We start from the raw sequence: 27,490 nt of genomic DNA, 5'->3' as shown, positions 1-27,490 counted from the left end.
ACTAAAGTGAAACTATTCAACAATTGGATATTCCCAGCCCTTTTGGGTCAGGATTGGTTGGAGAAGGACACAGGGCTGGGTGACCCTAGAGTGAGGAACACAGCTCTTCTTAGGGGTCAGGATGGGCTTTCTGGAGGGAGGGGACATTTGAGGTGGGTTTTGAGGGATGAATAGGAGTTTCCCAGGCCGAAAATGATTCATTTAACAAACACTTCCTAACTCTCCCTCTGTGCCTAGGTTTGTGTTAGCTCTGGGGACCCAGGAAAACAGAATGAATAGGCAAGTATAAAATAAGGCTTAGGGGTGCTTGGGTGGCTCAGTTGGGTTGAGCATCCAACTCGTGATTTTGGCTCAGGCCATGATTTCACGGGCTGTGAAATTGAGCCCCTGTGTCAGGCTCTGAGCTCAGCAGGGAGTTTGCCTGAGATTCTCTCCTCCCTCTCCCTCTGCCCTCCCCCTTCACATTTGTGTGTGTGTGTGTGTGTGTGCGTGCGCGCACGCATGCTCTCGCACTCCAAAATAAATAAATACATCTTTTTTCTTTTTTTTTTTTAAATGAGGCTTAAAGTGCTCAGACCCTTCAAAGGATAAAGAATAAGCCTTAAGACTAAGGAGTTGGTATGTCTGTGTCCTCTGTGCATCACACAGGGAACTTGAGCCCAGGAGTGTTTGGGTAGGGTGAACATACTTTCAGCTTCTGGTCTCAGTCGATCTAGTGGGGAACAGATAGGACCCTGGAAACAGCTGCCTTCAGAGAGTGGGATGTTCACAGGTCATGGGACACACACAGGGACAGATTTCAGATAGGCTCTCAGGGAGGGTCTTTCAGAGGAGAGATCTGAAAATGAGAAGGTGCCACAACGATGCAGAAGCAGTCAGCAGAAGCACCAGTGCATGCCGAGATCTGGAGGTGGTACAGCAAGAAGGCTGGACTGGCTGGAATGAGAGGCCAGGGAGGCGGAAGGGGGATGAGGGCCTCCTGAGTCGCCAGGAGGGTGGATTTTTTTCCTAAGTGTGATGGGGAGCATGAGATCCACCCTGACTTACAGAGACCATGGGCTGGTCCGAGAAGCCCGCCCAGGCCACACTAGCATTAGCAGCTTTCTTTGATGAGTGAAGAAAGCAAAAACAGCAGGGCTGGGTTCTGCCCTGGTCACCAGACGCTTCAGCCTCGCCTTCCTCAGACTGGGGGTCAATGGAACAGGAGGAGGCCTTGGGTCATTGTCTGGCCATTGCGCAATAAGCAGGCTCACAGCTTCCTCTGACTCATCACCAGGGTTTAGGATGGATTGGGTTACTGCCTGGGTGTGGGGTGAATGGGGGTGAGTAGCACTGGATCTTCACCTCTGCTCTGTGGGCATGGCCCAGTTTGGGACCTGATAACCCCTGCTACCTACCAAATCTTTTTATTTTCTCTGCCCAGAAACTGGCTTATGCAGACATATGTAAGTGATCAGGATTACCAGCAATTTCTGAGCACTTGTTATAAGCTAGGCACCTGACATGTATTAACAGCATTTAAACCTTACAAAATCCAGTGCGGAGAAGAAAGCTGAGCTCTGCTGTCAGGTCTGAGGTGTAGTCCTGGCTCTGGCACTTAACTTCGTACAGGCAGCCACCATTCCTACTCTGTATTTCCTCTCCTATCTTATAGGATGGTGGCTGGAACCAGAAGCCATATTTGTAGAATGCCCAGCTCTGCACCTGACTCCCAGAAGCTGTGGTCTGTGGTCTCTGTCAGTGCCAGAGATAGAAAATAGACTTCAAATCGACTTCAGCAAAAAAGAGAACAAATTATTGGCTCATATAACTGAAAATGTAGGAGTGTTTAGCTTCAGGCATGGCTGGATCCAGGAGCTCAGTGTCTCTCTAACTTTGGCTCTGTTTTTCTCTGTGTAAGGTTCACTCTCTTGGGACATCTCTCTTAAGTAGTGACCTCTGACACAGCAAATTTGTGTTATCCTTCAAAACAGCCATCCAAGCAAAAAGGGTGCTTCTCTTTTTAGTGGTTCAAGCAAAAATTTCAGAATTGCATCTCATTGGGCAAACAGGATCATGTGCCTGCCCTGAGCCAATCATGAAAGCAAAGCAATGGGCTTTGATGATTGGCAAAGACCTCCAACTTGGGAAGGTGGGTTTGTGGGGAGAGAGGGTAATGAAGCTCACGCCATCCACATATTATGGACTGAAAATTGCAGAATGTTCCCTGGGCAGTTGGTTGTTGGCACCCAAAAGGGGAGGGCAGATGCTTGTTGGACAAAAAGGTTAGAAGACCATGAAAGTGCTCAAAACCATATGAACAAAAAGGATAAAATAAAGCAGTGACAGTGCCCAGGATAATCCAAATTAAAATCTATCTATCTATCTATCTATCTATCTATCTATCTATCTATCTATCTATCATCTATCTAATATGGACATTATTCAGTAAACAGTTGTAAAGTGTGAATAAAAGCATGTTCAGAAAATAATGGTGATCCCCCTATGATCATCACTAGCAATCCCTCCAGCCATCCCTCACCCTAGTAAAAAGTGTGCTTTTTAAAAATCTTTTTTTCTTTTCTCCCTCCCTTCCTTCCTTCCTTCCTTCCTTCCTTCCTTCCTTCCTTCCTTCCTTCCTCTTTCTTAAGTGTGCTTTTTGTTCAATTAGAGCTGTCCCACAATTCCCTAGCTGCCCCTTTTGGCTTCCGCCCTGTCCATGCCCGGAAATCCCTGGAGCCTTCTGAATATAAACCTTTGATATTGGTGGTCATGGTCCCTCTGCTTGGGAAGGGACAGTTAGATGTCAGAACCTTTCTTGTTTCCCTGGGTCCCCCACCTGCCACTGGGAAGACACTGCTATCCTCTTCACTGCTGGATCTAGTCTAGTTGCGATTTCTGAACCTTTCCTATAGCACCCCATGTCAAACTTGTGTTCCTTCAGGCTTAAGGATCCAGAGAGTAGAAACTGGTCAAATGTAAGGTGATAGGGAAAGCAAGATGTTAAAGATGATGCCTGGGATTTGGGGCTGTGGGGGCTGCTGACAAGGTTCAGGCCTCAGCTCAAATGCCACCCCCTACTTCCCTGACAGTGGTGGCCAGGAGCCTCCCTCCCTATCATCAATATCCTGCTAGTCCATTACTAGTTTTCTTTTCTTTCTTTCTTTTTTCTTTAAGATTTTATTTATTTATTTGACACACACAGAGCACAAGCAGGGGGAACAGCAGGCAGAAGGAGAGGGAGAAGCATGCTCCCTGCGGAGCAGGGAGCCTGATGTGGGGCTGATCAGAGGACCCTGGGATCATGACCTGAGCCGAAGGCAGACTCTTAACCGACTGAGGCATCCAGGCGCCCCTAGTTTTATTTTCCACATCACAATTATCTCCATCAGAAATGTTCTTGGGTCATTTGTTGGTTGGTTATGTCTGTCCCCGTCCCTAACTGCGCACCCCGTCAGGTCAGGGACCACGTCTGCTTGCTACGCCTTTTCCTCAGTGTGCCTGGCACATACAGGCGCTCAATAAATACTCGTTGAATGGATGAATGCATGAATGAGCAACTCCCTGAACTGGTCTCAAAGCTGAACTAGTCCGAGCCCCGGCTCAGCATCGGGGTGCTACCTGTCTTTGTGGGTTGCTGGCCCCATCCTTGTAATTTGGAAGGTTTGGGGTCCGGCGGTCTCCTTGGGGGCTCCAGCGCCCCAGCCCGTCCGACCGATGCTTGTCCAATAGCCAAGCGGCCGCTGTCCAGCGGGCCAGGAGTCTACGCACTACGCATGTGCTCAAACCCTACTCTTTCCACCCGCCAACCCCCCGCCTCCTCTGTTGGACCCGAGCGCGCCGCGGGGGCGTGCGCATGCGCTTTCGCCCCCGCGCCGCGCGCCACTCCCGTACGCCTGCGCCGCGCTCACGACCACCAAGGCGCCTGCGCACTGTCCGCCGCCCGCGAGCCCGGTCGGCGCTTGCGCGGTGGCACTGGCGAGTCGGGGGGGTGAAGAGGTGGAGGAGGAGGAGGAGGAGGAGGTGGCGGCGAGAAGATGGCGACTTCGAACAATCCGCGGAAATTCAGCGAGAAGATCGCGCTGCACAACCAGAAGCAGGCAGAGGAGACAGCGGCCTTCGAGGAGGTCATGAAGGACTTGAGCCTGACGCGGGCCGCGCGGGTAAGGGGGCTGTCCGCCCCGACCCTTCGGGGCCGGGAAGGGAGGGAGGGGGCGCGTGTCCGGCGTGTGCACGGGGCGGGGGGCGCGCGGCGGGGGCGGGGCGCGCGCGGCGGGGCGGGGCTTGGCACAGCCTGAGGGTACAGGTGTTCCTACGCCCCGGGCATCGTGGGAGGGCCAGGTGCCCCCACATCACCGATACCTGAAAGGGTTCAGGTGTCCCTACATCATTGCTACTTGGAGGTGGGGATAGGTGTCACTATTTCATTATTATTTGGAGGGGACAGTGGCCTCTACATCATTACTACCTGGAGGGAGTAGGTGCCACCACATCATTGTTACTTGAGGAGGAACAGGTGTCCCTACATCCTTGCTACCTGAGGGGGTCAGATGCTTCCATATCACTGCTACCTAGGGAAGACAGGATGATACTGTGAGGTGTATGAACTGGGCGCTGCTTGCAAGCATCATTGTTACCTGGGGAGGGGGGGGATAGATGTTCCCACATCGTTCGTACCTGGTGCGGGAAAAGTGCCTCCACATCATTGTGACCTAAGGGGAACAGCTGTCCCCACATCATTGCTACCTGAAGGGATGGGTGTCTCTACATCTTTGTCACCTGTACCTTCACTCCCTGGGTGTTGGAGGAAGGACAGGTATCTTCATTTGTAGACTTGAGGTGGGATAGGTATTTCTCCCTTTCAGATTATCTGAAGGAAAGTTTTGGTGCCCTCTCCTGTGGGGACCTGAGGGTGGTCAGGAAGACAGATTGTGGTCCGTCCTGGAGCTTGGAGTGGAGACAGCTACCCCCTCCCCATGTAGCCCATATGGTGGGGACCAGGTTGTGTTCCTCCCACTGAGACAAGGGACAGCTGGCCACAGATGACTCCTGGCCTCTCAGGGCCAGGGTGGAGGGACAGTTCTTCCTCAAGTTGCTGGCTGTGTTTGGTGTGCAGGGGCAGGCCAGGTTACCTGCTAACCTCACCTGGGAAGCTACTGTGGGCCTTGAGAGGAGCTGGAGGCTTGGCTCTTCTCCTGGGCCCACCTCTCTGGCCACATGACTGCACTGAGGTCCCAAGCTCCTTAGGCCTCTGTATCCTCATTTGTCAGGTGTGGCTAGCAAGTCCTTCCTTGTGGGTCAAAGAGAAGAGTACGCTTTGCACAGGTGGCAGTAAGTCTCTGCTGCATTCCTGCAGAGTGGCGGGACCCCCCCCCCCCCCCCATCCTGCATCTTGAGGCCTTGAGGAGGGTTTGCATGGGAGCTGCAGAGACCCATATGGCTGGTGTCTGGATTTGGCCTCGGATCTGGCTGTCCCAGGCAGACATACGTCTTTGACGAGAGCCTCAGTCTCTGATTCTTTAGGTGGAATTTTCAGGTCATTCTCTTTTCTAATTAGTTACTGTTTCTCTGTGAGATCATGACCACGTAGGCTAGAATGTGTATCTTCATTTTTGTGCATTTGTTTGGCACATATTGATGGGGTGCTCACCATTGACCAGGTACCGTCTGTTCCTGCTCCAGCAGCTCATGTTTTTGCTTAGCATGTAGAGGAAGAGATGGTTGGTGAATGAATGAATGAATGAATGAAAGCAAGCAAGCACCTTGAGTGTCCCCATAAGTCAGGGTTTCTGAGGGCAAGAATGTCCACTTTATCTTGTCTCATTGCAGTAGGTGTATGTAGTGTGACGGGAAGAAGGGGGTCATGCTAGGTTGATGGCTGTTTTCATGACTGGATGTCTGGTTTCTGCATTGCATTTGGAAATGTATTATTGTTTTTAAAAAGATTTCATTAAAATAATAACTTTATTGACATATAGTTTGTGTACTGAATAATTCACCTGTTGAAAGTGTAAAAATTAGTGGTGTTTAGCGTATTTTACAGAGTTGTGCAACCATCACCAGGGTCTAATTCCAGAACACTTTTCATCACTCTCGAAAGAAATCCCATCCCCATGTGCAATCACTCTCCATTCCTCCCTCCCTCAGCCCCTGGCAACGACCAATCTGCTTTCTGTTTTTATGGATTTACCTATTCTGGACATTTCATATATATGGGATCCTACAACCTGTGGCCTTTTGTGTCTGGCTTCTCACTCAGCGTATTTTCAAGGTTCATCCACATTGTAGCATATATCAGAGAACTTCGTTGCTTTTAATGGCCAAGTAATACTCCATTGAACATGCAGAGCACATTTGCTTATATGTCATCTATTGATAGAGTTAGAAAAGATTTGTAAGATATGCAGACAGCCATTCTCTTGGTCTTGGTAACCATTTTCTGTCTCTTTCTTCCCTCTCTCGCCTTCCTTTACACTGGGAGTTGGGCGTGAGCCCTGGGCGGAGGTGAACTTACACTGGATCTTGTGAGACAGCAGTGTTTTGTATGGAGGGCAATTCTGTCCCGCAGAGACATTAGGCAGTGTCTGGAGACATTTTGGTTGTCTTGTCTGGGGGAGAGGGGCGCTCCTGGCATCCAGTGGGTACAGAATAGGGATGCTGTTCAACACCTCACGATTCATGGATGGCCCCCACCACAGAGAGTGACACAGGCCCAAAAGTCAGCAGTGCTGAGGCTAAAAACCCTTCAGGTTGGAGGAAATGTTGAGGGGGTGGGGGTACAAGCTTTGCACCTGGTCAGATAGAGGTCAAAGCTCTGCACCCACCTGTATGGTGTGCCGTCTTGGACGGGCTGGTGGCTTTTCCTATACCTGGGACCAGGACGAGCAAGCTCTTTCCAAGCCTCTTGGGCTATTGCATGTGACGAGCGGCAAATCTGCAATGCCTGGTGCAGGTGAGCGAACCCAGGCTCCCCTCCTGCCCTTCTGTGGCTGCAGTCTTCCCCTATGATAGATGCCAAAGTTTTTACCTGCAAACGGGGATATGGCTGCTTTGGTACCTACTCTTTCCCATGAATGCCCAAGTGTCAGTCTACAGTCCTTGGTGATAGGCACGCCATTACCATGTGAAAGCCCGCAGTCGTTCAGCCTGATGCATAAATCCATGCTGTGACCTTACCCAGGGGCAGGAGCCCTAAGGACCAGGTTGGGTGTGGGGATGAGGTGTGATGTCGGGGAGACCACTTTCAAGTCGCAGGGTAGAAGGGTCGGTGCATGAGTATTCCATTCTTATCCTCAGAGTTGGGGGAGCCCGAGGTGCAGGGAGGGCCATGGTGCTCTGCTGTGTGACTTTGGGCAGGTCTCTTAACCTCTCTGGGCCTCAGAATCTTGACCTGTAAGGTTGGGGCAGCACATTTCAGGGACTGTTCAGGGACCATGTTGGGTGCTGGGGAAATAGCAGCATCCAGGGCATGTGAGGGCCATGGTTTTGGGGAGCCATTGTGGCTTTAGGGGGGACAGGAGAGAATTGCTGCAAATGAACAAAATGGATGTTCTCAGAGAGAAGGAACAGAGTGACTTGCTGGGACTGGCCAGAGTGGGAAGTTGACACCCCAACAGTGAGATGCAGCCCCCTCCCCCCTACTGGGGAAGAGTGCCTCAGGTGAGGGACAGGCAGGCACAGAGGCCCTAAAGTGGGAAAGGCTTGGCAAGGTTGAGGACAGATCAGAAGACAGACTGGCACATAGAGCGAGAGTCGAGGTGAGGTTGGCGTGGCTTGGCGAGCCCTCGATTTCACTGAGGGAGGGGCCCTGGGAAGGTTTGTGATGGTGAAAGTCTTGATCCTTTGCTTTATTGAGATACAATTCCAAGTACATTAAATCTACTCACTTAAAATATACCATTCAGTGGTTTTTAGCATGCTCACAGAGTTGTGCAACCATCACCAGTCAACTTTGGGACGTTTCCATCAGTGTGAAAGGAAGCCCCATGCCCCCTCCCCCAGCCCCTGGCACCCACTCATCTGCTTTCTGTCTCCATGGATTTGTCTGTTCTGGACATTTTATATACGTGGAATCATGAACCACGTGGCCTTTTGTGTCCGGCTTCTCTCACTTGGCACGAGGTTTTCAAGGTTCATCCACACTGGAGGGTGTGTCAGTGTTTCATTCTTTTTAAAAACTTGTGGTGAGGGGCGCCTGGGTGGCTCAGTTGGTTAAGCAACTGCCTTCAGCTCAGGTCATGATCCTGGAGTCCCGGGATCGAGTCCTGCATTGGGCTCCCTGCTCGGCAGGGAGTCTGCTTCTCCCTCTGACCCTCCTCCCTCTCATGCTCTCTGTCTCTCATTCTCTCTCTCGCAAATAAATAAAATCTTAAAAAAAAAAAAAATTAAAAAAATAACTTGTGGTGAGATATATAGATCATAAAATTCGCCACCTTCACCATTTTTAAGTGGACAGTTCCGTGGCAATAAGTACATTCACAGTTGGGCATGTCTGTCATTTCCTTTTTAAGGCTGAATAATACTGCATTTTGTGGCCCTGCCACGTTCCATATAGCCATTCATCCATCAATGGACGTTTGGGTTGTTTTCACCTTTGGGCCATTGTGACTATCACTGCCACGGATATTCGCACCCAGGAGCTTGTGTGGCTGCAGTTCTTCTCCCTTGAGTGGATACCACGGAGCGGAGGTCACATGGTAGGTGCCAGGTCATAGGGTCACTGTCCGTTTAACCTTTGAGGACTCTTCATGTCTCACAAAGATGACTGTGGGCTGAACGGGCCAGGGGATGAGGGGAGAAGCAGGCAGATGGTGAGAGGTTGCTGTGGCACCTGGGTTTGGGATCGGGGAGTGGTGGCTTGAGCCTGGAGGTGTCTGTGGTGGTGACCAGGATTAGTGGCTTTGGGTGATACTTGGGCAGCAGAGCTGCCTGGATGTGCAGGTAGATCTCATGTAGGGGAGTGAGGGGAGGGAGTATGGGGTGTGTCACCTGCCTGCCAGGGCCTCAGGACACAGCAGGCTCTGCGTGTGACTGATGGCTAAGCATCCCAGGGAGCGGCACCTGGGCCAGAAAAAGCCCCCACACAAAGCAAAGCAGTCCGTGGTGGCCCAGCCAGGGCTGCCAGTTATGGCTGCACCGAAGGAGGGTGTTCTCCTGGCCCTCCCCTGTTACGGGGGTGGCTCTGCACAGGCTGGGGGAAAACGGGTCCCTGGGCGGCAGGCCTAGCGCAGCGGTGGCTTGGGTTCGCAGAGCGTGAAGGCCGCCCCCAGTCCTGGCCCCAGTCCTGGCTTCAGCACTGTTTGCCTCTGTGCCGGCTGCTTGAAGTGTCTAGTGCCATCTGCAGCCTCCGCACGCACACACGCACGCAGGGCTCCCCGAGCTGCTCTGTTTGGGAGGCTGGAGCGAGCCGTCTCCCGCCCCCCAGAAAGCCCGGCAGGCTCACGCTCTCCAGGTTGTGAGCTGCACACTGAGGACTGGGTTGAGTAGGACAGGGGCCTCCAAAAAGATTTGTCCATGTCCTGACCCCCAGAACCCGTGGCCGCGACTTTATTTAGAAAAGACGTCTCTGTAGATGAAACTAGGGTAAGGATCTCGAGATGAGATCATCCTGGATTTAGGGTGGTCCTAAATCTTGTGACTGGTGTTCTCGTAAAAAGAGAACACACAGCCGCACGCGGGAGAAGGCCACGTGATGATGATGACGGAGGCAGAGACTGGCATGATGCTCCCATGAGCCAAGGATGCCTGGAGCCCCCAGAAGCTGGAAGAGACCAAGAAAGATCCTCCCCTAGAACCTCGGGAGGGAATGCGGCCCTGCCCACACCTGGATTTCAGAAGTCTGGTCTCCAGAACTGAGAGAGAATAAAGTCCTTTTGTTTTACACTGCTCAGTTTGTGGTCCTTTGTGACGGTGGCCCCAGGTCGCTCTCCCCGCCACCCCAGGCTAAGGCAGAGTCTGGGTACCTTGTTGAAACCACCTCGGGACAGTGGGCCTAGGGGTTGTCTGCAGATGCACACATCTGTCCTTCTCTGGCCGGCTCATACAGGTTGTGTGGCCTTTACCGTTGAGGACTAGAGGGGACCCTTCCTTCATCCATTGTCCGGAACTGGGGACCCTCACCCCATTGCTGGCCCTGAGCCAGTGGTGAATAAGCCAGAGGGATGATAGTAGGAGCAAGGCCTGGGGGCGAGATGAGGGTTTATTCTAAGGCAGTGGGTCAAGTTTGCCCTCTTGGTTCCTGATCCCTGCCTGGCACCGTGTGGCCTTCACTTAGTCCCTGATTCTTGATGCTCAGCCCCCCTCAGAGAGGAGGTGTTGTCTTCCCCACCATACAGATGGGGAAACTGAGGCCCAGAGTGGTGTCCTAGCTGGGAAGAGGTAGAGTTGGTGCCCAGCCCCGAGACAGTCACATACAAGGTGTCTGAAACAAGGAATTAAAACCACAGACTGGAACCTTCTGTTGCTTGCCAGAGCACGTTGGTCCCACCTGGGCCTTGATTTCTCTGAGATGTGATTGTTTCTGCAGCTAAGCACATGTTCCTCCTTTGACTTGGACCCGGGCATACATACTTCTGGCCAGTAACTACCGTTGTCACAGAGGTGGCGGCTGTGGGGTGCATCACATGCCCCTTTGTGTGTGACCCATGGCTCTTCTCCCTCTGAAAGTCACTGCCTAGATCAGGCTGGTGCTCCAACCCTCCACAGCCTGGAAGAGACAAGCTTCTAAGTAGCAAGCTTCTAAGTTGTCGTTTGAGAGGAGGCTTTTCATGGGAGCCTCAGCCCTGTTCCCAGCCTTTCCATGCATGCTTCCCATAGGTGACTGTCGAGTGTCCCCACCAGCCTGAGGTCCTGTGCAGAGAACCCCTCCCAAAGCTCACACCCAGCCCCAGACACCCCTGGTTCCATGCACACTACAGGTCCAGGAAGGCCTCCTGGATTCCTCAGAGCAGGTGGGCCCCACCTCTGCACACCCTGACCACCTGCTACTGCCTAGCAAATCAATATTCATGGCAGCTCCTCTCCTGAGCCTGTGCCCACGACATGAAAATGGGCTGAAGCAAACACTTGCTGGGCCGGGGGGGTGGGGGTTGTCACTGGCTGAGAGACAGGCATGGGAACTGAGGGCTTAGTCCCGAAGATGCCTTCTCACTTCCTTGACTGACCTGGGGTTAGAAATTAGTGTTTCGTGGCATCCCAGCACCCAGCAACAAACATAAAGTCAAAACAACTTTCTCCGAGGAGTCCAGCGCCCCCCATCCATGGGGGGAAAACTGATAAAATCCATTCCCTTCTGTTTAATGTAGAATGCTAGTGGGGACCCACCAAATTGATTTCTTAACCCGCTAATCCGGAGTTCAGCGAGCTATGCTTGTTTTTGTAAATAAAGTTTTATTAGAACATGGCCATCCAGTTCGTTTATGTCTTATCTATGGCAGAGTTGAGTCATTTTGACAGAGACCGCATGGCCTGCAGAGGCGAAAATATTTACCATCTGGAGCTTTGTAGAAGGTTTGCGGGCCCCAGGACAATGCGTCTTGCCCGCAGTTTGAGACCTGCTGACTTAGAGCGACAGGGAAGGTCGGGAAGATGGTGGGCGCTGGTTCTGTCATTTCTGAGATAAAGGATGAAGCCTCTGGGCTCCTCCCAGATTCTGCTTCTGCAGATCCAGATGGGAGCCTGAATTTGAGTGGGGACCTGGGAAGCCGGCCACGCAGGCCTTGCTGGGAGTCCTGTGCCCTGCGGTCACCAGGGCTGTGCCACGCAGAGGGAGAGGGTCGGCCTTGGTCAGGGGTGTGAACTAGCTGTCTAGCCCTCGGTTGGTGGCACGGTGGTGTTTGTGGGTCCATAGAGCTGAGAAAGGTGTTCCACTGTCACTGTTCCTAAAGCTGGCCTGGGGGATGGTGCGAGGTGACTCTTGTCTTTGCAGTGGGCCTTCTGGTCCTGGTTGGGGTTAATTCGATTTCTCTGGGTCAGAGCTGGGCCATTGCAGGCACTGTGGAAGGCTACACGTCAGCCCTTTTCTGCTGCTTTCTGTGCTGGGGGCTTTTGATTTTAGCCCGGGGGTCTGGGGCTCCCTCTGGTGCTGTTCTGTGAGACGAGGCAAAAGTACCTCGGGGGTCAAGATTAAGAGACTGTTGTGCTAGTGATTTCTTTTTAAATGGGACCCTCTGGAAAATGCCATGCTGATGTCAGGGGTGGGATCCAGTCTGGGGAGAGACTGGCCTGAGCGCAGTGCCAGGGAAGCATCAGAGACAAGTGGCACGGGGGGCTCACTCTGGCCAGTTCTGTCTCTAGGGGCATTTAGCAACATTGGGGACATTTTTGGTTGTCATGACTCGGGCTGGGAGGATGCTGTTGGCATGTGGTGGGTGGAGTCTGGAGATGCTGCTCAGCACCCTGCGGTGCCCTGGACAGCCCCAACCCAGAGAATGATCCAGCCCCAGGTGTCTGTGGTGCTCAGGCTGAGCAGCCCTGCTCTTGCAGCCCTCGATGTGCGGGGACTGTGCAGGTGCAGAGGGGCCGGGTGGAGGCCCCAGTTCCAGGAGCTACAAGCATGAAGCCTAGTGACAGGTAGTAACACCCCCGGGCAGCCGATGGTATTCTCCTTGGTTTATAGAGGGGGAGACTGAGGCTTGGAGAGTGTCACAGCATTAGGGACAGGTGAGCTGGGATTTGACCTGAGTCCCCTGTACGTTTTCTCTCTTCTCATGCTGCTCTGGGTGTTTGCCAGCTGGTCAGGGTGGAGCAGAGCCTTCCAGGCTCCTGAAGCCGTGTGCCACAGTGCTGGAGGAGCATAGGCTGCATGGGCAGAGCAGCTGGGAGGGAGGTGGGGCGGGTGGTGGAGGGTCCTAGGCCAGACCCTGCGTGTGGGCCATGGGGAGCCATGGAAGGTTCCAGCAGGATGGCAGCATGAGTGACATGAAGATGCAGGGAGTGGCAGGAGCCAGACTTGGTAGAGCCCATGTGTGTATGCCCAGTGGGTTGTTGTAGTAACCCACGAGGAAGCCTGCTGCTTCTTCTGTTGCACAGATGAGAAACGGGTGGGAGAGGTGATTGGCTCTCTGTGCGGGGGGGGAAGGGGGGGCGTTGGGTTTGAACCTATGTCTGAATCCAGGGCCCATGTTTTTCTTAATGTAGGCATAGAGGACCCTGTTGTATGCCGAACTTCAATTCATATCCATCTGTTGAAGATCATGGAGGCTGTCCCTGGTTTTTTGCAAACCAGACATTCATTATGTTTGTTCCCATGGGTGCGTGCACCCAGGCATGGCCCCTCCTATGTGTGTCCTTTTGCCCCACAGCAAGTGGGGGGCATGTAGCAGCTTGGGGTGGGCCATGGGACAAAGGGAGAGCTGATTTGGGACATTTAGAGGGTAATAATGACAGAGTTAATCAGGAGGTGAGAGGAAGGAGGGTAAGGTGGAGGCTCCCTGGCTGTGATGGGGGAACCAGAGAGAAAGGGGTGGGGGTGGGAGAGTCCCACTTTGCCTTGGAGCTTGTGAGATGGAATGGCTCCCTGGTCCTGGCTGGGGTGTCTCTGACCCCCTCCCCTGCCTCCTGCTACCACATCCAGCCCCACCCCAGGGCAGAGGTGGGTGCCTTGCCCTGGCTGGGTGTGGCCGTGGTGTTGCTGGCCGGATGGGGGTCCAGGTGCGCAAACAAGGAAGCCACGGCCTGCCTTATGGGCCAAGGACGTGGAGAGAGTCAATATTTATTATTTGCCAAATGGAAACGAAGTGCAGAAAGTGTGGGGGGATTCTGTAGCACCTGGTGCCTGGTACAGGGCCACGGCTGCTGGGCTTCTCCTTGCTTCCTCCTGGGTGATTTTAGGCCTGGCTGAGCTTTCTCTGTGCTCCGCTCCCTCTCTGTGAAGCAGGGGTCACAGTGGTCTCTGGCCGGACTGTGGTCAGATTTAGGTTAACGCATGTAGCACATCCAGAATGGGGCCAGCACATGGATGCTCACTGTGTGGTGGCTGCTGCTGAGATGCTGGAGGTGTGTGCACAGTGAACACATGGTGGCGCTCAGTGGGCACTCTTCCGATGGCAGGCGTTCAGCAGGCACACTGTGTGTACTGAGCAGGTGCTCGGCAGCACTTGGCAGCAGGCACATGTGGACTGCTGGTGGGCACACAGTTCCCATTCAGCAGGCATTTAGCCCGCATACAGTGTGTACTTGGCAAGCATTCAGCAGGCACACAGTGTGTATTCAGCAAGCGTTCAGCAGGAATTCAGCAGGCACACGGGATTTACTCAGCGGATACTCAGTAGGCACATATTGGGCATTCAGCAGGTGCTAAGCAGACACTGGACTGTGACCTCCCTGAGGGCAGGCCTGTCTCCAGTTCATTCTGGAATTCCCTGGGTGCAGGTGTCCTTTAAAAGGGCCAGTTTCCCACCACACAGTCAGGCTTCCCTCCCTTATGTAGCAGGAGTGTGATGTGTGTTCCTATTCTCAATCTGGGAACACATCTGAGGCGCTGAGGGGCCATGGAGCCAGGTGGGGAGCATGGTGGTCTTCCCAGAGCTTCAGTTTGGCTGAACAACTTCAGTGAGAAAGTTTCAGTATTAACCAGGCATGGTGTGTTATGAGGTGGACTGCAGACCCATATGGGCTTGGGGCCAGCAGGCTTGGGGCAGTGTGGTGCCCTGGGACAGAGCGCAAGAACATCAGGGTTGCCCAGTGAGGTCTCCCTGCAGTGGCCACAGTTTGGACTGGAAAGTCTGTTCCTTCAGTCAGTATTTATTTATTTTTAAAGATTTTATTTATTTGAGAGAGAGCACGCACATGAGGGAGAGGCAGAAGGAGAAGCAGACTCCCTGCTGAGCAGGGAGCCTAATGTGGGGCTCGATCCCAGGACCCTGGGATCATAACCTGAGCTGAAGGCAGATGCTTAACTAACTGAGCCACCCACGCACCCCCCCTTTTTAAAAAATATTTTATTTATTTGAGAGAGAGAGAGAGCACGTGCACGTGTGCACAAGTGAGAGGCAGAGGGAGAAGCAGACTCCCCGCTGAGCAGGGAGCCCGACGTGGGGCTCGATCCCAGGACCCTGAGATCATCATTCAGTATTTATTGAGCACCTACATGGTGCTGTGTCCTGGGGATGCCTTGCAGAACAAGTCACATGAAACAGTGGCCAGCTAGTCCCCAGCCCTCAGGTCATGGCTCTAAGAGAGTGAAATGGGGTGGGGACCCTTTGGGGGATGTGATGTTTGAGCTGAGCCCAGGGGATGAGGATGAGCCATGGGGATGGAGAGCACGAAACTCGTCGGGGAGAGCACGAAGCTTGTCATGGGGGAGAGCCTGACCTGACTGAGCTCAGTGAATGATAGCTCGTGGGCCCTGGTCAGTAGTCAGGATCTGGTAGTGGGTTGCTCTGGGAAGGTGGTTTTTTGTTTTTTTGTTTTTTTTAAGATTTTATTTATTTGAGGGGCACCTGCGTGGCTCAGTCGTTAAGCGTCTGCCTTCGGCTCAGGTCATGATCCCAGGGTCGTGGGATCGAGCCCCGCATTGGGCTCCCTGCTCCGCGGGAAGCCTGCTTCTCTCTCTCACTCCCCCTGCTTCTCTCTCTCTCTCACTCTCACTCTCTCTCACTGGGTGGGAGAGGGAGAAGCAGGCTTCCCGTGGAGCAGGGAGCCTGATGCGGGGCTCGATCCCAGGATCCTGGGGATCATGACCTGAGCCAAAGGCAGACGCTTAACGACTGAGCCACCCAGGCGCCCTGACTCTGGGAAGGTTTTAAGCAGGACTGTGATACGAGATGTTGGTTTAGCAAAGATCCCTCTGGCTGCCGTATGGGTGGTTGCAGGGACCTGAGAGGGGGCTGGGGCAGGGGTCTCCTTCCCTTCCCAGTACCCCCCCCCCCCCCGAGATCATGGGTGTTGGATTCATTACAGACCAGGACTTGGTGACTTGGGAGATGTTCTTTCATTCAAGAATCAGGAATCTGATTCCCCAGGAAGGTGATGGGGGGAGTTTATATTAAATCGCTTCAACTTTGTGCTCTGGTGGCTCCTGGACCGAGGAAAGGCATTTTTGCAGTCGAGACCTGGAGTCCTAATTTCATATGTGAAATTTTGCTTTGTCTGTGGTCCCAGCCGGATACCCCACTTGGTCACAGGGTTTTCACCCCAAAGTTGGGGTGTGGTGTTCTATCCAGAGGAGTCTCTGCACCCATTCCCAGCTACAGCCTCAGAGCTCTGTGGTCTCTTCCTCACTGCCTAGGACTCCACTGTCCAGTGGTGGAGTCCCCTGAGAACTTTTGCAGGCCGCCTTCCCTGCCTGCTGGGCTTGCAAGGGAGCTCTCTGCCACACCTTTTGCTTGTTTAAATAATAAAAAAAAGGAAACTATGTTTCAAAACTTTGATGAAACTTGAAAACAAAACCCAAAGCACTTCCCCTTTCTTCTGTTCTGTGCATCTGATACAGCTCACCTGGGCGCAGAGGGTGGGTGGGTGCATGCCAGCTGGTCACTTGCCTGGAAATCTCTGGGAGGAGGTGTCGGCCCAGCCAGGCACAGTGCCCGGGGCTGGCTCTGCAGGGCCAGCCAGTCCTCGGGCTGGGGGGCCGGATAGTTGGGGACAGGGGGAGGCAGAGCACCTCGCGCAGAGGGGTCTCTGTGTCCACTCCCAGCCTGGCTAAAAAGCCTTTCTTGGTAAGCTCAGTGGTTCTCAAGTAACTGCAGAAACAAGCTCCTGCGGCCCTCTTCCACGGGTCCTTCTGCACCTGTGAGCATAGAGCTTTCTCAGTCCCTCTGTCCTCCCAGGCAGGCGGGGTTTGATAGCTGTAATTAGGACGGGAGCGGCTCATTAAATCATCACGGAATCAATGCGCAGCCCCGGGAGTGATTTGTAGGCCCTGCAGCCTCAGTCTTTGCCTGCAGGTGGCAAGGAGATGCTAATTCCCTCACCGCTGGCTCAGCAACAGCAGAGGGAGGAGCCCTGAGGGTCCATAGCAGGGCCCTGCTGGGCGCCACTTGTGCCCTAAGGACCTGCCCACGGCCCCGCCCTGTCATCCCAGCGACTGGCCAAGTGGCTCCCTCTGGCTCAAGCCCTGCCTCTGCTGGCTTTCCTCAAACGACTGCACTTCTCAGTGCCTCAGTTTCCCATCGGTAGAGTTGTACAGCTTAGGACATGCCCACCCCAAGTGCTTGGCTCTGTGCTTAGCCAGCATCAGGGTGCCCTGTGGGGCAGCTGTGAGGGCAGGGTCTTACCCTTTGGACCCATGTGCTGTGGTTTGACATGTGACGGATGCCACAGCGTGGCTTATGAACAATTTGCTCGGTTTCATTTGGGGGGGCAGTGAGTGTATTCATTTCTCTTCACTTTTTCTTTTTCTTTTTTTTTTTTTTAAAGATTTTTATTTATTTATTTGAGAGAGAGAGAGCGCATGAGCACACATGAATGGGGGGAGCAGCAGAGGGAGAAGCAGGCTCCCTGTTGAGCAGGGAGCCCGACGCGGGGCTCGATCCCAGGACCCTGGGATCATGACCTGAGCCGAAGGCAGCCGCTTAACTGACTGAGCCACCCAAGCGCCCCATTCACTTTTTCTTTTGAGATAGTTTTAGATTTCAGCAAGGGGTACAGACCCTGTCCATACCTCCTCACCCCCGCCCTTGAACACGTCACGTGACCAGCGTGGGCTGGTCAAACCAGGACAGCAGTGTCGGCACACTTCTACTGACTAGGCTAAGGACTGCGTTTGGGTTTCCTCCAGACGTCCCCCAGTGACTTTTCTCTAGCCCAGGATCCCATCCAGGCTCCCATGTCACGTTTGGTCGTCATGTCTTCTCGGTCTCCAACCCGCGACCATTGCTCGGGGTTTCTGTGTCACCTGTGACCTTCAAGCCCTTGAGGAGAACTGCTCAGTCTTTCTGTTGCTCAGGGTGCTTTGTCTGATGTTTTCTTGCAATTGAGCTGAGGCGGTGTGTTTTGGGCAGGAATCCCACAGTGCTAATTTTCTTTTTATATTTTTCCTTTCCTCAAATTGCGGTAAAATGTACATAAAATTTACCATCTTACTCATTTTTAAATGTGTGATTCGGGCCGCCTGGGTGGCTCAATCGGTTAAGCGTCCAGCTCCTGATTTTGGCTCAGGTCATGATCTCAGGGTTGTGAGATCAAGCCCCGCGTTGGGCTCTGTGCTCAGAGTCTGCTTGGGATTCTCTCTCTCCCTCTCCCTTTGCCTCCCGCCCACCATCCCTGCTCAAGCACGTGTACTGTCTCTCTCTCTCGCCCTCAAATCTTAAAAAAAAAAAAAAAAAAAGGTTCATGGGCATTGAGCATATTCACATTGGGGTGCTTCCATTTCCAGAACTTTGGAGGGAACTCTGTCCCCATTAAACACTAACTCCGCATCCTGTCTTTTCCCTGCTCCTGGTGCCAACTATTCCACTTTTCATTCCCTGTGAATTTGACCACTCCTATAAATGGACTCATTGGATTTGTCTTTTTGTGACTGGCTTATTTCCCTCAGCATAACGTCCTCAGTGTTGTAGTACGTGTCTGTGTTGTAGTGTGTGTCAGAATTTCTTTACAGGGTGGAATATTTCATTGTACGTATGCATCACATTTGATTGATCCATTCATCTTTCCGTGGGCACTTGGGTTGCTTCCACGTTTTGGCTCTTTGGAATAATGGTGCTGTGAACATGGGTGTACGAATTCCTGCTTCCATTTTGGGGGCATATATGCAGAAGTGGGATTGCTGGTTAATTTCTTGAGGAACCGCTGGGCCTTCTTCCACTGCAGTGGTGCCATTTCATGTTCCCACCAGAAACGCACAAGGGTTCCAGTCTCTCCACAGCCTCACCAACGCTTTTCCTTTTATGGTGTGTGTGTTTATCATATCCTTGTGCTTGTGAGGTGGTTCTCATTGTGTTTTGATGTGCATTTCCCAAATGATGAGTGACGTTGAGCATCTTTTTTTTTTTTTTTTAAGATTTTATTTATTTGAGAGAGAGAGAATGAGAGAGAGCATGGGGGAGGAGGGTCAGAGGGAGAAGCAGACTCCCTGCCAAGCAGGGAGCCCGATGCGGGACTCGATCCCGGGACTCCAGGATCATGACCTGAGCCGAAGGCAGTCGCTTAACCAACTGAGCCACCCAGGCGCCCACATTGAGCATCTTTTTATGTGCACGTTGGCCATTTGTAGATCTTACTTGGAGAAATGTCTATTCAAGTCTTTGGCCTGGTTTTGAATTGGTTTTTTGTCGTTGAGTTGTAGGAGTTCTGGACACATTCTGGATATTAATCCCTTATCCAGCGTATGATTTGCAAATGTTTTCTCACATTCCTTGAGAACGGGCCTTTACGCTGTGTCTGTTGTGTCCTTTGTTGCACAAATGGTTTTAATTTTGGTAAAGTCCAATTTATATATATATTTTTTGTTGAGTGTGCTTTTGGTTTATAGCCAAGAAGTTACTGCCAAATCTAATATTATTAAGCTTTTCCTCTGTTTTCTTCTGAGTTTTATAGTTTTAGCTTTCAGTCTTTGATCCATGTTGATTTTTATATCTGGAATAAAGTGTGGGTCCAACTTTATTCATCGCATGTAGAGATCCAGTTTTCCCGGCACCTCGTTGAAAAGACTGTCCTTTCTCTCTTGAATGGTTTTGGCACCCTTGTCAAAAATCATTTGACCGTGCATGCAAGAGTTTATTTCTGGGTTTTCTATTCCACTGGTTTCTAGGTCTGTTTTTATTGCCAGTACCACACTGTCTTTGTTACTGTAGCTTTGTAGTAAGTTTAGAAATCAGGAAGTGTGAGTCTGCCAACTTTCTTCTTTTTAAAGATTGTCTTGGCTATTCAGGGTCCTTTGAGATTTCATATGAATTTTATGGTGGCTTTTTCTATTTCTGCAAAAATCATGGTTGGGATTTTGATAGGGGTTGCACTGACTCTGTAGATTGCTTTGGGTGATATTGCCATCTTAACAATATGAAGCCCTGCTCTCCTCCTCCCAGCTGTGTGGCCCTGGGCAAGCATATACCTGGGTCCTGTCAGGTTCCCCATCGCCACTCCTCAGATGTGCTTGTGGAGGGGGTCAACTCTGTTAGCGTATGAATAGCCCTTAGGACTGGACCTGCACAAGTTGGTGCTCTATGGAGGAAGTGGTGTCTGCTGACTGCCTTGAGGAGCTACTGACTTAGAGGAGAGAAGAGGCTATGGGAGGATGGGGCAAAGCTGGGAGGGTTGCCTGGAAGAGGAGAGCTCTGTGGTGGGACAGGAGGGGATATTGAGGGGAAGGGTCTTTGGGAAGAGGAGGAATGATGTGTACAGAGGCACAGAAGCTTGGAGAGGGATTATCTGGGGCATGACTGTGGTATGAGGTGACTCTCGGTAGCGGGTGAGTGACCAGAGAGGAGAGCCAGGAGTGGGAGTCAGATCTGGAAGGGCCCCAAGAGCCAAGGTGGGGAGCTTGGGCACGATCCAGAGGCTAGCCGATGTGGTAGGGAAGGAGAGACCCAGGATTGGCTTTGGGTTTTAGGGAGAGCTCGAGAAAAGATTGGTTGAGGGGAGCAAGAGACCAGGTATGGGAGGCAAGGGGTCCTGGGGAGCTCAGGAGCTATGAGAGGTGCCTGCCGGGCCAGTGAGGGTGGGAGGCCTGAGGGAGGCACGGGCTGCAACACAGGAAGATCATGGTGCCACCTGCCAGGGTCAGGAGGAGCAGGAGTGTGGAATGGAGGATTCGGGAGGACATGAGCCTGGTCGGGGGGCTGCTGGGATAGAGGAGGAGGTTCCTGTGAGCATCAGGGGGCGTTCTGAGGGCAGGGCCGGGTGGCACTCGGGAGTTGCTGGCCAACTTGGCATTCAGGGCCTCTCCGGAAGGGGTGGCACACGAGGGACAGAGAGGCCTGAGCCCTTGCAGAGTCATGTTTGAAGGAGTTGGGAGGGGATCACAAGGCAGAGGCCAGAGGAGGAACCGTGGGATGAGAGGCTGGAAGGGGTCCCCTTGTGAGGGTGGCCATGGGTGCCAGGCTGGAGAGGCTCCTCCAGTGAATGAATGTGTGACCAGTGCCTGCTCGGAGCCTGCCTGGTGCTTAGCGGTGCGGGGCTGCAGCTGCTCCTGGAGCAGTCGGTGCCTAGTGGCGCACGGGGACAGCCACACTGAGCACAGTGATACCCTGAGTGAGGTTTGCCCAGGGGGTAGAAGAGGGTGCACCTGGTAGGGGGCACAGGAGCTGCAGAGGCTTGGCATGGGGGGGCATGTGTGTGAGAAGGCAGGGCCCAAGGGGACGATCCTGGGAGTGCCCCAGCTTGGCCTCATGTTCCTGCAGGCACGATGGACTTCATCCCGCGGGTGGCGGCAGGAACCCTGCAGTGGGGGGCACAGCTGCTGGTTCAGGGCACAAGTGGGGTGATGGGAAGCAAGGATAGCTGTGACACCTTTCGTAAGTCTCTAATAGCCACATGTTCTGTGGCATGAAGGAGGGAGACATCAGGAGGAAGGCTGTCCTGCACCTGCATGGGGACAAGAGAGGGACAGACAGAGTGCCTGGCCAGGGGCTGTGTCCACGAGAGGCTGTGAACAGGAATTGGGGTGAGCCAACATGCCTGTGGACACCCTCCTGGGACCCTTTGGGAAGCTGTAAGTACATCCAGGGGTGCGACCTGGCAGTGCTCAGCGCCTGGGACAGGTACTTCCAGGTTCTTCCTGTCCTGGGCAGTCTTCCTTGTATCTGGACAGCAGCTAATCATCCAGATGTCTCATTGGGCCCCATCCTGGAAGGTACTGGAGTCAGGGGTCCCATCGCCATCTGCTCTGTGTCCCATCTACTAAGAATGAACCACCCACACCCACATTGCCTGCCCTTCCCCACTGTGGCCCCTCAATCCAGCTCCTCCTGGCATGGAGGACTCTGTGCAAGGGAAGGTGGCTCAGGTCACTTCGGCTTAAATCTTTCTGGTGGGTTCTCATCATACTCAGAGTGAGGTCCCACAAGGCCCTGAGCCTCCCCCCACCCCAACCTCCTTGTTTACTGGTGGGCGGCCTGGCCCCCTTGTCCCCTCCATGCTGGTCCTCCCCCCATCATGCTCATTCTGACCCCAGGGCCTTTGCACTCGCTGGGCCTCCTGCCTAGAGTCCTCTTCCCAGCTCCGATGTCACCTCCTTGGCCACCTGCCTGCTCCCCCCTCCCATTTCCTGCTTGTTTTCGGCACAGGCCCTCTTACTCAGAAATCCTCAGCCTCCTTCCTTTTCCACCGGTCTCTCTGCTTAGAGTGCACCAGGACCTGTTTGTGCTTTGTGCTTGGGGGCAAGCTCGTGAGCCGGTAGAGCTTGTCCCCAGACAGCATGGGCCTGCTGGCTTCCTCTGCCAGCCTCCTTTCCAGCACCCTTGGGTGACAGGTTCCCTCTGTTTCCAGCTGCCTGCCCAGGCCTCCCGTCCTGCTGGCCCCAGGCAACGCCCTGTGGACCCTCCCTGGAGGGGACTGGCCCTGCTGGCTGAGCCAGACATGCAGGATTTTCGGGGACTGCTGGAGGGTAAAACTGGGAGCCAGTGTGAGCAGCCGGGCTTCTGGGCCATGTTGAGCTATTCCCTCAGGTGGGTGCTTTGGGTAGGGGTGTAGTGTGGGCTGCCCTCCCGGAACCTCTGGCTCTTGAGCAAGCCTATGCCTAGGCCTGGCTGCTGAACCCTCTGCTTTCACCACTGCCCCCCGCCCCCCATCCGCCTCAGGGCTTTGCAGGCCTCTCAGCATCCACTTGAGCCTGGGCTGCTAATGGTTAAATGCTGAGCAGGCAGCAGTGGATTTCTTTGGGGTTTTGGCTCAGGGTGAGACCTGCATTCCGGGCCTTGCTTGGCCCACATGCAGCATCCTAGATCTTCACCTTCCCGTCCCAGTTGGCCTGCTTCTTGGGGTGGGGTGGGGGCTTCCTCCCTCCAGGCCTTGGGTCAAGCCACGCAGCTGCTGAGCTGGAGTGAGGGCAGCAGGGATGAGCTAGGCTTGGAGGCCCCGGGTCTGCAGCCAGCTGGGTGACCTCAGGCTGTGCCGACCCTCTTGGAGCCTGGGGTTGGGTGTGGCGTCTGAGGGGACCCATGGTGCCTTTATGCCTGGTCCCACTCTGACTGATAAAAATTCACCAGCCAGGGTGCCTGGGTGGCTCAGTTGGTTAAGCAACCGCCTTTGGCTCAGGTCATGATCCTGGAGTCCTGGGATCGAGTCCCACATCAGGCTCCCTGCTCAGCAGGGAGTCTGCTTCTCCCTCTGACCCTCCCCCCTCTCATGCTCTATCTCATTCTCTCTCTTAAATAAATAAATAAAATCTTTAAAAAAAAAAAATTTCACCAGCCAGAAATCCAGGCCCTGAGTTGTTGGCACTTCTGGTGTTTCAGGAGAAGCCAGCAATTCTGATATTTAAGCTAATTAAAAAAAACAAAAAACAAAATTTAAAAGTTAGCCACCAGTTCGCATTCTTTAAAATGTTTCTCAGACCTCAGGAAGGTCACAGCTGCAGCCACCGTGCTCCTGCCTGCCAGGTGGCGGGCTCTCATGTGGGCCAGTGGACCCTGAGGGTGTTTGGGTTGCCGTGGACAGGCGGCCGCGCCACTCCTGGGATGGGTGCCTCATGGGTCCACTCATTCCTGGGCTGCCTGCAGAGGGGATGTGCAGTGGCCAAGAAGCCACGTGGCCCAGGCCCTTTGGCAGGCCCTGCTCTTCCTCTGGGTACACACATGGGGCCATAGTGGCTTCCCCGTTAGATGACACTGCTCTGAGGACAGGGACGCTGTCCTTGGTGACAGTCCGCTACCCATGCTGCTGTCCCAAAGACACAGGCTTAGGATGAGACACTCTGGGCCCTGCCCGCTGCTCACCTTCAGACTGACGTACACTTTGCCCTTGGCCAGAATGTTGGGAATGCTTTTCACTTTTTCTTCATTTTTTTTTTTTTTTAAGATTTTATTTATTTATTTGACAGAGCGCACAAGCCGGCAGAGAGGCAGGCAGAGGGAGAGGGAGAAGCAGGCTCTCCACTGAGCCCGGAGCCGGATGTGGGGCTCGATCCCAGGACCCTGGGATCATGACCTGAGCTGAAGGCAGCTGCTTAACCGACTGAGCCACCCAGGCGCCCCTCTTCATGTTTTTTTTTTACTGTGGTAAAATTCACATAACAGAATTCACCATTTTTTAGCGAGCGATTTAGTGGCTTTTAGTACGTTCATGGTGTTTTACAAGCACCACCTCTGTGTGGTCCCAGAACAATTCCATCACCTCTACAGGAAGCCCTGTCCCCGTTAGCAGCCAGGGCCCCTCCCCTAGCCCCTGGCAACCACTTGCCGTCTCTATGGATTCGTGTGTTCTGGACATTTCGCGTAGACAGGATTGTGCAATCTATGGCCTTTTGTGTCTGGCTTCTCTCATTATGATGTTTTTGAGGTTTACCCACATTGTAGCAGGAGTCGATGCTTCATTGTTCCTTTTTATGGCTGACTAGCATTCCACTGTCAGGACTAACTACGTCTTGTTTGTCCATTCACCCATGGGTGGACACTTGGGTTGTTTCCACTGCTTGGCAATTGTGACTAGCGTTGCTATGAATGTGTGTGTGTAAGTCTTTGTTTGAACATCTGGGTTCCTTGGGGTCTATAACCAGGAGTGGAAATGCTGGGTCACGTGGTAATTCTGTGTCTCACTTTTTGAGGAACCACCAGACTATCTTCCAAGAGCAGACTGGTTTTGCGGACCACTTCTTCCATGCTCCTGGCTGCACCCCTGCTTGGGAGCTGGGGCTCTCAGCCCACTTCTGGGTCCTCCATCTGCCCTCCCCACACACTCCTGATTTTATTGGGTACGCTATTACTTTACATTGTTGAGGTTTGTGGCGTTTGCTTATGGCCCTGTAACTGTAAAGCTCACTGCTGTTTGGTCTTAGCTCAGTGTCCAAGGAATCTATGAATGTTGGGATTCCTGCCCTGGTGCATCTAGAATATTCCATTTGTGTGCCAAGAAGTGAAGGCCTAGGGATGTGACGCAGCACACCCAGGGCATGGATCAGAGTGGGGAACCTGTTTGTGTGCCCGGGGTCACTCCAGGATGCTAGTGCCATGGCAGCCAGTGAGTCCCCAGCCCAGCTGCGCCTCAGACCCATGCAGTCCATTCTCTGTCCTAGCGGAAGGGCTTGTGAGTGTGGAAACCTACCTTGTATATAGCTGCCACGTGCTCCCTATGGGCACCCCGTGCTGGCCTCCTCCCCGTGCACAGGGCCCGCCCGGAGGCCTTGGAGTGGGGGTGCTGGCCAGGGCCCACACAACCCCCCACCGGCTTGCAGCCTGTGCCCCAATGCCAGGCAAGCCGTACACGCAGGCAGACCGTCTGAAGCAGGGGGTCACAGGTGCCCCAGAAATTGTATCTGTTCCATTTCTGGGAAGATGGTGTAGTATCCATGCCGATGTGCGGGAGCACCCTCAGTGGAGTCTGGGCAGCCTGCCGGTATGGACCTGGGGGTATGTTTGCAGCAGAAGTGATGCTCTGAGAACAGACCAGGGCAGTCTCCCATCCACTGATCAGACGTCACTGCTGGCGGGTTTGTGCCACGCTCACCAGAAGGGTTTCTGCAGAGTTTTCAGTATTGCAGGATGAAGGGATTGGGGCATCGTTCCCCGCTTTGAGGGGTGGTGACAACCTCAGGGGCCTCTATCCCCCAGCCACAGCCTGCTGCCTGCACCTTCCTTGCCCTCCTCCAGTGCCTCTCAGGCCCCTCCTGCTCCCCCTGGGCTCTGGCGTGCACGGCCTAAGGGCAGTCTTGGGCAGGGTCTCCTGGGAATGTTCAGGGACAGTTTGGGTACTGTGTGTATTAGTGTCCAGGGGCTGCTGTAGCAAATGACCACAAATCTGGTGGCTTAAAACAATAGGAATTTATTGTCTCGTATTCTGGAGGCAAGCAGTCTGAAATTGAGGTGTCATGAGGGTTGGTCATTCCTTCTGAGAGCCCTAGGGGAGGAGCTTTCCTCGCCTCTTGTAGCTTCTGGTGGCTCCAGGCATCCTCAGCCTGTGGCCTCATCACCCCGTCTCTGCCTTCCCCTGTGTGTCTCTGTCCCATCTTCTCAGAAGGACACCCATCATTGGGTTAGTACCCACACTGCTCCGGTGTGGCCTTGTCTTAACTTGATCACATCTGCAAATAACCCTATTTTTTTTTTTAAACATTTTATTTATTTATTTGAGATAGAATGAGAGAGAGAGAGAGAGCACATGAGAGGGCGGAGGGTCAGAGGGAGAAGCAGACCGCCTGCTGAGCAGGGAGCCCGATGCGGGACTCGATCCCGGGACTCCAGGATCATGACCTGAGCCGAAGGCAGTCGCTTAAGCAACTGAGCCACCCAGGCGCCCAACTCTATTTTCAAAGTCACATTCCCCGTACAGTGGCTAGGACTTGGACATCTCTTTTCGGGGGGACATAATTCAAGCTGCAACAGAAGCTATGTGAGTAAGGCAATAGCACACGAAGGCTCTGAACCCAGCGCAGGGGTAGAACATCCCCCTCGGTCGCCTGACGCCCTCCACAGACACCCCCGTCTTCCCGCTCCACCGCACTCCTCAGTGTGTGGGCATCACACCTTTGCTTTTGCCGTGGAATTTTCATAGCCCAGAACGGAGTGCCATTTGCCTGCGTGCAGATGGATCCCCCAGGGCTGGTGTCTCTCTGAGTTGGCCTGGGTCTTGAGGCTTGTTTCGGCCGAGGAGTGCGCACGCCTGCCCTGCTCGGCGCCGTACCGTGTTCCTTAGTCGGGTTTGCCGTGGTTAGTATTCCTGCCCAGTGGGCTTCCGCTTTGCAGCTGTGCGGGGCTGCTGCCTGCATTCCTGCAATCCTGGCCTGGGGCACGCGTGCGGCTTGTGGTGCAGGGGGCCGTGCAGGGGGCCGATGCGAGGCCAGGCCTGGCCCCATGCTGGACCGCAGGCAGGGAGAAGCCGTGGGGGCTCTGAGGATTTCATGGTGAGCACAACAGGTGTGGCCCCCCCTTGTGGGTCCCACAGCCCAAGGAGGGGACCTTGTTCTGTGGATCCTTGTTACAGCTCTGTGGAGCCCGGGCTAAGTGTATGTGTGGGTGGGGGAGCAAGGACTGCGTGCTGGTAGAGGCTGCTGGGCAAGTGAGGGCCAGAGGGCCCCCGTGAGGACAGGCGCTCTGCTCAGGTAGGCAGTTGGGCGAGACTCTGGCTGCCACCTGCAGAGGGGATTGGGGGCTGCGGAATTGATTCGGGTGCCCAGGCAGGAGGCTTCTGCATTTGTGGGGCCGGCGGTGGTGAGGCTCGGATCCGGTGGATAGAGGTGGGAGAGGGTGATGGCTGGGGGTGGACGGGCCTGGTGCTGGAGCAGGTGTGGGAGCGAGTCGGGGGACTGTGACTGAGAGAGATGCCGTCCCAGGGGAGGACGTGAATGTGTGCACAGGTCAGCGTGCACACAGGAGTGTGTGGATAAGTAGTGTGCGCTGGTGTCTGCGTGTATGTATTTGGCAGCCGGATGTGTGTGAACACATTTGTGTTGGTGTATGTGCCTGGGAGTGCGTGCGTG

General features: G+C 53.7%; 1 protein-coding gene across 5 annotated transcripts in view; it reads left to right on the top strand.

Annotated features, from left to right (window-relative positions):
* The first annotated feature begins 3,606 nt into the window (after nucleotides 1-3,606).
* CRTC1 (CREB regulated transcription coactivator 1) overlaps nucleotides 3,607-27,490 on the top strand; it is a 78,523-nt gene continuing 54,639 nt past the window's right edge. For 2 of the 5 annotated variants that reach the window (XM_064597572.1, XM_064597568.1), the window contains exon 1: nucleotides 3,609-4,142. In XM_064597572.1, the coding sequence (XP_064453642.1) occupies nucleotides 4,017-4,142 (126 nt within the window). In that variant the 5' untranslated portion in view covers nucleotides 3,609-4,016. Of the gene's footprint in view, nucleotides 4,143-27,490 lie in introns of all 5 variants that reach the window. The other 3 variants (XM_064597562.1, XM_045862676.3, XM_045862678.3) reach the window with 3 other exon arrangements.

The sequence above is a fragment of the Mirounga angustirostris genome, unplaced genomic scaffold (genome assembly GCF_029215605.1).
Source record: "Mirounga angustirostris isolate CCGP_5_RB_7025 unplaced genomic scaffold, mMirAng1.0.hap1 SCAF_1, whole genome shotgun sequence".
NCBI lineage: Eukaryota > Metazoa > Chordata > Mammalia > Carnivora > Phocidae > Mirounga > Mirounga angustirostris.
This window is presented reverse-complemented; position numbering and strand designations above follow the sequence as displayed.